This window comes from Scophthalmus maximus, chromosome 11 (assembly GCF_022379125.1).
Source record: "Scophthalmus maximus strain ysfricsl-2021 chromosome 11, ASM2237912v1, whole genome shotgun sequence".
Taxonomy (NCBI): Eukaryota; Metazoa; Chordata; class Actinopteri; order Pleuronectiformes; family Scophthalmidae; genus Scophthalmus; species Scophthalmus maximus.
In genome coordinates this window covers 2,816,837-2,829,169 of record NC_061525.1, presented here as the reverse complement: position 1 = coordinate 2,829,169, position 12,333 = coordinate 2,816,837, and the positions used below count along the sequence as shown (strand labels likewise).

Genomic DNA, 12,333 nt, shown 5'->3' with positions numbered 1-12,333 from the left:
TTGGTAGCCTAGTTTTATGATACTAATCTCATCTAAAGCATGTGAACATTTATTATTTATCCCCAGTCCCTTCACTTTCATTTTTCACTTAAAATAAAATAAAACTTAATATTTCAACCTTTATGACAGGGAGGATTTATTACAGCACTGCACTCACTTTGAGACAACACAACTGACAACTGAATGTATATAAAGTAAGTTGGTATTACACCAAAAAGTGGTGATTATTTGTACTTCTGTGTAGTTTTGACACGCCCACCTTCCTGATAGAGAGGATTCATCCTGCGACAGCTACGACATGAACAGACAACTGAAAGGTAACATTGTGGTAAATAATATATATATTTTTTACAATATTCATAAGCACTGAACAAGTCGAAAAGTAAAAGCAAATATGGAAGAATCTAGTTTCTCTCTTTGCTGTTGTTGTTGTTGTTTTGATTTTACTGCTCTGACTGGGCCACACACCCGCAACCTCGGGCATTGGAGACCAGCGTGCTAACGGCTAGGGCAAAAACGGGTGAGTTTCAGCACCACCCGCTAGCACGTCTCGTAAGGTGTCGACGATTGACGTCTCCAAGTTGTTCTGTGTGCTGTGCACCATTTTTTTGCTTTTTCAATTTACATAGCCAGGGCTGAATTGAAAACCTGAATTTTTTTTTCCCGCGCACACAGAACTGACTAACTTTCCATGAGGAAATATTCGAATGCAGTGTTGTTGCCATACTTTGACTTAAGTAAAGCACTCCGTACTCTGGGGGAAATGAATATAACTCACTGGCTGCATGACAAGTAAGAAAGAACACATAAACAGACACAAACGTATTCTTTCCCCCCGTGGCTGTTCACGTTGGACTAACGCAGTCTGGCGGTTCTTGAGCTCCGTTTGCCGCGCGCCTTCCATTGGCCGACGCCAGGAGCTGTCCGTGGTGCTGGAGGCGCGGCGGCGGCGGCGCTGCCCTGAAGGGGAGGGTCCCATCGCAGAGCGCGGCAGCAGCGGCGGCAGCTCCCATCTCTCCAGCCCTTCAGTCAGCGGAGTCGGCCGAGGGAGGACCGACACTGAGAAAAAAGAAAGAAAAGAAGCCCCCACCCCCCTCCCCCCCCTCTTGTCTCTGTGAATGAGTGAAATCCACACGGCCGAAGTCGGCGAGAGGAGCGCTTCACCGTGCCTCAGTGTGCGCGCCCGCGCGTGTGCAGTCTTGTGTTCCGTTACAGGAACAGAAAAAATAATAATAATAATAAAAATAAAAAAAACGTGTTGATCGCAAGGACGTTTCACTCTTGAGGCAAAAGCTACCAGAAGCGCAAACCGGAGGGAGAACGCGATGAACGCGATCAGAGATTATTTCCCTCTCCTGCTCGTTGTGGCGGCGGCGGCTGCGGCGACGGACACGGGCGCCGAAGGTAAGAATTCTTTAATAGGACAAAGAGGTTCCTCCTGTTTCATTCATTCCTTTTATTAGTTTATTTTATTCATTTTTATTTTTATATTCGCCATGTTTAATTCTCTCCTCGTGCTGAACGGGAGAGCTCCGCCGCGGACCTCGTCGCTCCTGTGATGAGGACGTTTCTGCTGTGGCATCTTCGTCTCCTCTGCGCTCTGCGCTCCGCGTCTCCGCCGCGCTCTCCTCCCGGCCGCTCCGTGTTGTGGACACATGGCGTGCGGAGTTCGACCTCAGTTTGCGCACACAGGGCACAGAACCCACACAAGAGCCTGGTAAAGTTCAGGAAGTCTGAAGATCCCCCCACTTTCCCCTTCCACTTTATTATGCCGAGGAATTACTTGTCAGCGGACACAATTGAGAGTTCTGCTTTATGCCGATGAAAGGATTCATTTGTGATGTTCTGTGGGGCTGATTGGCCTTTTTGGCCTCGGGTCGTTCGAAAAGGTGAACGGTTGCCACGGTCTCGGGGTCCTGAACCGTGGAGCACATCTTTTCTTCACTGTATTTGAATAGTTCAATCTTCCAGTCGTGACCAGTCTCTCTTGTCCCCTGCCACTGAGAAGCTCCCGACCCCCCACCCCCATAAGCACGATGCCATCACCAGCGTGCTTCACCGTTAGACAGGTGATGAGCAGTGCCTGGCGAGTTCCTTGTTTCGCCTCTCCAAACCGGATGATCTCTTTTCGTTTCTTTAAATGGCACATGGCGAACTCAGAGTAGACTCTCCACAGAGGCCCTTCTGCCTGGTTACTCAGTTTGGGCTGACGACCGACTCTAGGAGGAGTCCTGGTGGTTTTAAACTTCTCCCGCCTCACAATTACTGTGGCCCCTGTGCTCCTGGGAACCCTCCAAACTAAAGCGTGTTCTTGTACCCTCACCACAATTTTGTTGTGCAGGTCGATAGAAAGTCCCTCGGACTTCATGGCTTTGTCTTTGCCCTGAAATACAATCGGAAACCTCATATACACAAGTGTTTCCCTTTCTGAACTATGTCCAGTCAATTTGATTTGTCAAAGGTGGACTCCAGTCAAGTTCTAGACACATCTAAAGGATAATTAAAGCAAAACAGGACATTTAGTTTATTGTTACCTGGATCCAGACTTGTCGTGTAAAATGGCAACTTCATCCATGAAATGAAATCCACAACTTAATTAAGTGTGCAAAATATAAAAAAAATATTCCAATACAATATCCAATAATAATGAAATATTTTAATGTAATTCAAGTTTCAATATCCCGGTGCCAATTTTAAATTCCAAGAAGATGGGGGGGAAAAAACTCAAGTAGGCAAACAGGCTGATAAAAATGTCATTTTCTAGCCTTGCAAAAAGAAAAAAAGATGTGCTCCAAATGAATGCAGCCCATCTCCTGGTCCTCTTGTCAAAGTAGTGGAATGGCTGATAGTGTTTTTGCAGCCTCCCTGCATTATTCATATCCCCTGACAAAATAGAGATGGCTAGAAAACATGGCTGATGTCAGAGAGATGTCTCCCTGGATAGTTGCAGCGATTTGAACAGTCGCTCAATATTTCCCCTCTTCCTTGCCCTGCAAATTAAATCCCTGGGATTTTATTAATAAACCACTTCTCACACTGTAAAGCCTGAGCATTTACAAAAAAAAAAAAAAAAACTTCAATCCAAATATCACATATTTGTCAATCTTTGTATTGACAGATGACAAGAAATGAAGTCATGTGCAGACGAACTCCGGTCTCTGTCTGTCATCCTTTAATTGGATGAAGCTGACTCCACAACCTTGATATTCATGTTTTCGCCCATGTCTGTTTGTCAGGCGTACGCAAAAAAAAAGAAGTGCTTAACAGATTTGCATCAAACTTGGTGGAGGGAGGGGAAGAATCCTTTCTGTTAAATCCAGCATTTTCCTTTAATCATTTCCCTCTCCCCTGTAGGATTTTATTTGCATTTTCCAACATTTTCAGGAGATAACATCTGGAAAAAATGTTTTTGTATTTATCGTGTTGCGATCTTTGTGTTCGCACAGGCTGATGCAGGTGTTTTGTGTTTTAGAAGCTACACACAGATGTGTGGGACTCTTCGGCCTTGTTTGAGGTATGCACTCTACTAAGCCATTCTCGTTCAGGCTGTGGTGGTTTCTTAGATCTGCGTTTGCATAATCCAATGTGTGGACTGGCTTTGTGCATTCAGGTCCATATTCCGGCTGCTGGCATGTTGCAAAGAGCAGATGATTTATTGTGATGTAGATCGGATTGGGAGGTGACTGTAATATGTTAATCAGGTAGTGAAATGGCACCTATTTAACATTTTGGGTCTCAAGAGTGAAACATCACGACTTTGTGTAACTGTTTTGGCAACGTGATGTGCTCGCGAACGTTTTTTTGGCCAGGTTGTGTCATACACACACACACACACACACACAACCACGAGGTCGTGGCGCATTTGTACACTTTCCATAAATAGAGCAGCGTCCTAATTCCATACTGTGTGCTCATTCGGAATAAGTCGGTTGTACGTTCCCAAAGGAAATTACGTATACCGAAAAAGTATACTGCTTTTCGACTGCGCAGCACTGCTGATATGCCTTATTGTCTCTCAATGCATTGAGGGAAATAGAGAAGCTGCTCACAGCTGGTACGAAATGGAAAGAGAGAGAGAAAAAAAAGAAAAAGAAGCAGATGGCAGGGGACAGTTCCAGGGAGATCTCATCTTAAGCCGACTCGTCAACGGCGCAGGCCAAACACGACCCCCCAGGCCACCGGGAAAATGTCTCGGGACGGCCTGTCTGCGCCTGCTGAAGTGTTTGGTATCAGTGGAAACGTGTGGCCCTTGAGGCGCATTCAAGGCATGTTGTGTTCCACGTCTTTTTTGACCCTTTTATGTCAGTCATCTACATGCACATGATCATATTCTGACGCTTCTAATCTACCATTCAAGCCTTGAAACTGTTCATCCATCGTCGGCCCTGTTGAGATTGATCCGATTTTAAGAGGCGCTATTCCTGCTCTATTAGACAAGTATCACCGACGGCGAAGTGACACTTTGCACTCACATTAACATTGGCCATCCTTCACCCTGCCCCCTGATTAGCCCGTATGCAGCAGTGCCAAGACCCCGCGGCCACTTTGTCTGTCTGCCACTTGCTATGATACTAATTCAGAGCTGTGGGCTGTCACCGGTGCACATAACAGTGTGTTCTTTGAGAGCTTCGCGCGCATTAAAATAAACCCGTGATGAAACTGCTTCCCTGGCTCGATCGCCAGTGGCTGACCTTGAACTTTGACCTTTCGGGAAGGCGGAAAGTTCCCCCCGCGGCGATCCGAAAGATGAATTTAATCAGTTTAGTAGCAGAAGTGGCTCGTGGTTTGTCCTGTCTATTACAAATTACATGACCGTGACCGTCAACTCGAGTGTCTCAAGGTCCACCTGCATTCACAGCTGCGAGATCGCCTTCATGTCTGCTGAGTTAACAAACCGGATGGTCACTGTGACAAATGTGTTTTAAAAAAACAGCTAAAATATCCAGACTCTTTGCTGTGGCGCTAGATCCTGTTTGCTTTGATCGCCCAAGAGGTGTGTCTAGAACTTGAAATTCTACCTGTGGGAAATGGAGCTGACCCAACATAAAGACACACAACCCACAATTTGCACTGCATGTCAGGATGAAAAGCAAGTAATGAAGTCCACTAAACTCCCTGTAGACTGAGGTTAAAGCTCAGCTCAGGGCAGTGGTACACAACCATTTCCAAAGCTTTGAGCGTTCCCAGGAGAACCCAAGTAATCACACGGAAATTTGGAACCACCAGGAAGAGGAAAATAAACAGAGGGGCTGGAAAATCATTCTAACTACGTGCTCAACATATATTCATATTTCATTGAAGAACTGCACTAGTGCTTTAAAAGATCTCACAAAACACGTTTTTAAAAATATATATATCACTTGTAAGCTTTGCCAGTGTACGAGCTATTAGGCTGATGAAGTATCCGCGGCGTGCAGTAAATCACGGTGCAGACATAGTCACTCGTGAGGTGGCAATGTTGCCGTTTCAGCTTCGGGCCAGTTTCAGCTCCATGAGTGATCAGCGCTGCGTCTCCTTAATGGTTTACCCTCGCTGCTACACTCGACGCTGATTGCTGCTCTGCTATTCATCAGCTCCGCTCCCTCTCGCTCCGTCTGCGCTGGCACGGGGCGAGTCGCGCTGGACCTGAAGTCGCAGCTGATTTGATGGTTGTCCCTGAGGTTTTTCTGGGTCAGGCTTTCTGTCCTTTTCCCTTCAGATTACCGCCCAGATAAATACGTTTGGCCCTGACTGACCCGGGAGCAAGCGATGCCCCCCGGAGTCCCACCCCGAGGGACCCTGCTTGCTTTGCCCTGGTCCTGTCGTCATTGTCAGCGCTCTGCCTCAAACTAATGGCTGCTGCAAGGCCAACAACGGCTCAGTGCACCGAACACACACACCACAGCATTGATGGGGCCGAGGGAAGGCTCGGTTCAGTCCTGTTGGAAGGAGTGCAATCTCAAACAACCTACACACGCAGAGACTCTCTCACACACACACACACACACACACACACACACTGATTTGTTTGTGTGTTCAAACACTGCTTGTGTGAGAGCCTTCCAAACTCAGAATTATTATCCCTGGGAGGAAGCTGAATGTCCTGGGGTCTCACATAAGGGTTTATTCGCACACAAACAACACAACAGGTGCAGGGTCTTCAATACATAATGGAGTATTTTTTTCAAAACTGATATCAAAATATTGGCCAGCATTCACAACACACCATGCGTATGCATTTTTGGGACTGGCCACCAAACCAGGGATGATAAAGCTATTGAAATATTTTTGTTTTTATTCATTCATGAAAAAGAACTTTTAAGTGTAGTTTTTGCAAATTTGGGTCTCCCTACATGTGAGACCGGACAATGTAAAATGCCAACTGTCCAGTGGGCAGTCAGACTCATTTGGAGTTTGTTTGGTAAGATGCACTGAAGCACAATATGAACTGAAACTAAAACCGTGGGTTTTTCGCCCATACTTCTGACCCATACTGTACTTCATCATTTTTTTTTTAATCTGTTGCTGAGGCTCTATCTTGCTGAAGAGCACTGCACCAAAGTGTACGTCTAGTGTCTGACATATTTTATTTTATGCTTAGGTAGAGCATGTTCTTGAATACATTTGCTTTAAATCAAATTATAACCAAAATAAGGCAGAGGAAGAGGCCGAGTGCTCACTATGTTACGCTTGCCTCGAGGTGCTTGACAACCTCTAATGAAAATGTTCTTAAGAAGAGGGGGTGTATTCAAAGGTGAGTTGTTTAGTTAAAACAGCCACAGGTTCTGACCTCGCCTCATGAAGTCCTGTATGTATACACATACTGCATGTGATGACAGGCTGATATCAGATACTGAAGTGTTGATCATGCGTGGATCCTGCACACAGGAGCAGTTCTGTGCCACAGGATTGACAATTTCAATCAGTTGGTCCACCCCTTTGGTCCAGATTGAAATATCTTGAAAACTATTAAATGACTCGCTATTACATTTTGTGCATTTCCCAACCGAAGAATCTCATTGACATTGGTGATGGTCTGACTTCTCTGGCACCATGAGGAGGCTGACGCTTTAGTTTTTTAAGTTCTTGGTGATATGTCACTTAATGTTTCGCTCATTTGAATTTACATGAATTTATATTTGTTTGACATTAAAATATGTTGAACAAATATCAGTATGTTAAAGTTACAAACGCCCCATGACCAGGTGTCTTTGGGATCTTTTTTTAAGCATATTTTTATTTGAGAAACAGAAAAGAATGAATTGCGTACAAACATCTGACAAATAACATTATCCTCTCTCCCCCTCCCCCCGCCCCCATACTACCAATACTACCATACTTATGAAACATAAGAAAATATCTCTATCTATACCGGTGCAGGAGATTGCAATTACAATACAATAGATTAAAGCATCGGTTAAAGAAATAAACACATGATATTCAAAACAGTTTATTAAAATATCTATTAGAATTATCTTAAGGTATGAGGTACATTGTATATCCTGTACAGTCAACACACTACATATAAAGTAAACATATTTTTATCAAGGTAAAATGTGTGTGTGGTGGGGATGGTGTTGTCATGTGTCAGTGGGTAAAACACATATCATGTAACTGCAGCATCCACAGTTTGAAAGTATCTACACTGTCAATATATCCAAAAGCCAAAACGCCCCCAAAATAATCCAAAAAAAAATAAGGCAAAATGCTCAGATCTTTGTAAATAACCTTCTTACACAACAGCTCTTTGTAAGGCCTGTGACGATGAATCAACCAATCATGTTCTGATGTGTCCTACAGGCGGCAGGACTGTTATTTTGGAAAAATGTCTCTCTACAGATTCTCTCCGTCCTGGGAGCCTGTATACTCGTAGCTTTATCTGTTTGAATTATAAAAAAAGAGGGGGGGGGGGGGGGGTCGACACAGGTTAATTTACATCTAAAAACTTGTTTGTTGGTGGATTTCACGCATCATTAGTGAGAACTACACCAGAGACAAACTGCGGTGGTTACTTGGCAGAATCTAGTGTTTGGCGGCAGCTTTCAATTATGCTCCAGCCATGACGGAACAAACACATTTTTTGTAAAGACTGAACCAAAAGTCCTTCCTTTTATCATATAATGCAATCTTAAATAGAAACACGCATTCTCACTGCATTCCAATCTTCTTTTCAATAGCGTGTCATACTGGCATACTTTAAACATGATAACCCGCATGTAAGCTGTGATTCACTTGATTCTCTTTGTTTTTTTGGAACAGCAAACTTGAAATCCTCTTTCCTGTGACTTATTGAGACGATGATTTTCACACATTCCAAAATTCTTTGCATCATCTTCAGATTAAAGTCACCATTGTGCCTCTGTGATAAGCAACACTCTCTTCCTAACCGCCCCCCCCCCCCCGACACACACACACCCGACACACACACACACACAGAGCCTGTTCCCACCCCCTTCATCATCCTTGCCACGGCAGAAAAGCAATTTGCTCTTGGTGTCACTGATCTGATGCAATCAGCGCTGCTTCACGCTTTTGAATAAGGAAAAGACAGCCGGGAAGGACACTGTTTAATTAAACGACGCACTTTTGTGAATGTGACCATCATATAATTTGGGTGGCGGAGGACTGGAAGGTTGCGCGTTCAACACCTGCTTTACGATTCCGACTGATTAACCTATCCAAACTCGCCTGTTGCTCTCAACAAGGGCTATCCAGGCTAATTGTCTCTGAGCCTTTCTCCTCTTTGAGGCGCTCGGTTGGAAATGAGTGTTATCAAAATTCCGCACCGCTCCCTCTCACAGGAAACGGGGGCGCTGGGTTCTTTACACACAGCTCCCGACGCCTCCTGAGAGGAGCTGAGGGGGGCCTAGGGGCGGAGTACTTTCATTTTCCCTTTCCTCCGTCTATCACCCCTCTTTGCATAACAGTCCCTCTGAAGCGAGCGCAGCGCTTGTGAAGTGTTTACCCTCATCTCTGTCAGTCAATGCTGGTTTCCTGAAGGCTGCGTTCATCTGCTTTACAATATCTCTGCCTCCTCCCCTGCTTGAGATTCCTCATGACACAGCCTCTCTGACTTAAATTAGAGACGATGCAAATGGGATGTGAAATGCTTTGAACTGCACCTGCTTTATGTGTCACCATCGCATCCCACATTCTGTCATCTTTGAACATCACTCGCTCTCTGGTGTATTTGTCTTTGAATAACACGCCGGGACGTGAACAGACGCACAATGAGCTGAGTGTCTCTCATTTGGTTCTAAATCTGACAATGGAACATTCTCCAAATCCAATTCTGCTCACAGATGCACTTAATTCCAGTTTAAGTCTCAGAATAATTCCCCTGGTTCCCAGCTGCAGCATTAATACTTAACACGGTCTAATTGATAGCTGTCGTGTTGCAGCTGCCACTCAACATCGCGCCCTGGGCAAATGGGGATGTTTCTTGCAAATCAATGGCTGGTCTGAGTGATATTGGGCTTGATGCCTCGGCCTGAGCAGGGCTCGGCAAGCTCCGGAATAATATCAATGAATCATGCAGCTCGTATGGCCTGTAACTGCCACAGACTAACACAAGCTAGTGAGGATTTAATGGACGGTGGTCAGCAGGAGGGGACCAAAAAAATATTCACTATATATCAAATCATACACTCAGTTTATTAAGACTTCACTTGAACCCCTCCCCCCAGTTTTGTAAAAGGCAGTTAATTAGTTACTATTGGAGCTGGCAAAGCTGGATTAACCACCCCAAAGCCCCAAGGTTGTCTTTGTGGCAATTACTTTCTATTTTAACAGTCCGAGCACATGGTCCAAAGGTTATTGGCTGAGGTGCTTTTAGGGCGTGTTCCAAATGCACTTTGGTGATTTTAATGGCAGAAAAAACTGTAGCTGGACCAGACACAACATGGTTGAGTAATGATGGGTGTAACATGCAATAAACCAATCAGAGTGCCATCTCCCATTCCCCTTAACTGCCACATTGTCAGATGACTGTTAAAAGTAGTAAGAGAGAGTACTCCTCTGATGAAGAAACTACACTCACGCTTCCAAATTTGCGGATCATCTGTGATCGAATACATGTCTATACATGTACATTATTACCTCGTGAAATACTCCACACGAATACACTATAGCAATGCACGAACAATGTGCCTGACCAAACCTCACTTGAAGAGAAACATGACCATTGGGGCTCTCATGGGTGCACAGCTTTATAAACAACGCGGGTGCTCAAAAAGAAAATAGCAGCTTGGTCGGTCTGAAACTAGCAAAGACATGCATGTGTCCATTTCGCACCACTTTGTTATGCTGGGTGCAAGATAAGGCCGTAAAAGTCTACAGCCACGCTATTGTCTATTTGTGGCTCTGTGAAGGCACCAATGAGAAGAATTCATTCTGAGGAGAGCATGAACAAGTACTCATGTGCCAGAGTTAACGACGATCCATCAATAACTTGTTGAGAAATTTCAGCCTTAACCAAATATCATAACCTGCTGTTGATGTTAATGGAAACATTTGAGGATTAGCAAAGTCAGTAGGATTCCAATTGTCTGTTACAAATCTTGTTCCAATCCATCTATTATATCCGGAGCTATTTTGTTGGATGAGTGAAAACGTGGGCCTTAGTGTCACTAGATAAGATGCAATCGATCATCATGTCACTGGAATTCATCCTCTTTGGATCATGAATGTCTGTGGGGTGTAACCTCCTGAGTTATACCAGCCACATTCAGTCCATCCCACAGTTCTTTTGAAACCTGGTGGTGGTGCGTATGGTGCATATCCTGAAAGGTGCTATATATACGTTTCCTCTACCACCAAACATGGTTTGTTGCCGGGAGCTGGTGGCGACGACGGTCGTTTGCCAAGATCTTCAACCACTGTTGTGTTCACAATAGGTTATAGTTAAATTAATAAATTATAGAAAAATTAATAGATTTAAGCTTATTTGCGCAGGTTTGGTTGTTAACTGTACTTACACAGTTTTCAACGTAGAAACTTCATTCAAACATCATAACGTTCAGCTCAATTAGGACATTCCGCCTTGTATTCAACTTTAACTTTCATTCTCTCGGAAATATTCAACGTTTACGCAATCGTTCTAGTTATTACACATTAACTACCCATTTCCCACTTTCCCTACTCTTCATACTTCCTACTTCTTTATCCAAATTCAAGCCGGCAATCCAGTTTAGCATCAGCCGTTCAGCAGGCAGCGTTCACACCGCATCCTCGATCAGAAATTACCTTTTAGTTAAATCTTCATTATTCTTTGTGGATGACCTAAAAGGGCTTTTTGGAGGTTGAGCGTTTACATATGTTGTTAATAAAATAAAATAAAAATCAGGGTGAGTGATCTTTGAACTGATCATAGAAAGAAAACAGTTCTACAGAAGCTGGCATCTCATGGCTGTACATATACACACTTTTAGTGATGGAGCAGACTCTCATCGGATTGTCTCTTCACTGTCAGAATGTCGATAGTGGAAACAACAACCGGCTTTGACAAGTTGAGTTGGTAATCGCCGTCAACCGCTTCTCAATTCCCCGACGACCCCTCTCATTTCCAACATATCATCTGCCCTTCTCACGCTTATTTTTAGCCGCCACCGCCGCCGCTGCCTGCGGCACAGCCTCAAAGTCCAGCTCTCTGAATCGGAGAGCTGCATCGATCCGGCGGCAGCGGCGCAGAACCCGTGTTTGTGCAGAGAATTGGGCCTGTCTGCTCTCCCCTCATGCAATGGCACACTGTATACACCGGTCTAATTGGTGTTGGCGTCTGCTGTGCATACAGAGCCAAGGTTCTCTCCACAATGATTAGGACTCTGACAGGCTGGGCTCTCTCTCACGCCGCCGCTCCACGTCCGCAGAGCTTTTCGGGTGAGGGAGCAGAGGAGGACAGAAGCAGGGGATGCGTGTCTCTGTGTATGCACATTAGTGTTAGTGTGTGTGAGAAAGACACCTGTCGGTAAAGGCTGTGCTTTTAATCCTTGTTTCAATGTCATCGTCTTTGGATCTAGACGAGGTCCGCTGAAATCTTGCCAGGGAAAGACAGAACCGTGAGGAAGGGAGGATGAAAGCAAGAGAAGTGAGCAAATACGTCCACCAAATTATTTCACACACTGGTGTAGGTCTGAGTTGACTATATCAGTACTAGTCAGTAATTACATCTGGAATACGATTGCAATTGTAATTTCAGATCACTTGTTGCTCATTCCTTCTGATCGTCATGTTGTTCAGCTGCTGACTGTGAAAATTTAAAATGTCACATGAATGTTGTTACAAAGGGAGTCAACACAATAAATGTGTGAAATTTTAGTTTGAATTCAAGATGTTGCGAACAAGGTCCTGACTGAG

General features: G+C 44.5%; 1 protein-coding gene across 3 annotated transcripts in view; it reads left to right on the top strand.

Annotated features, from left to right (window-relative positions):
- The first annotated feature begins 964 nt into the window (after window positions 1–964).
- The window catches only part of LOC118299710 (seizure protein 6 homolog), a 157,674-nt gene continuing 146,305 nt past the window's right edge, over window positions 965–12,333 (top strand). For 2 of the 3 annotated variants that reach the window (XM_035623658.2, XM_035623656.2), the window contains exon 1: window positions 965–1,404. In XM_035623658.2, coding sequence (XP_035479551.1) covers window positions 1,326–1,404 — 79 coding nt within the window. In that variant the 5' untranslated portion in view covers window positions 965–1,325. The remainder of the gene's footprint in view (window positions 1,405–12,333) is intronic. The other variant, XM_035623657.2, reaches the window with a different exon arrangement.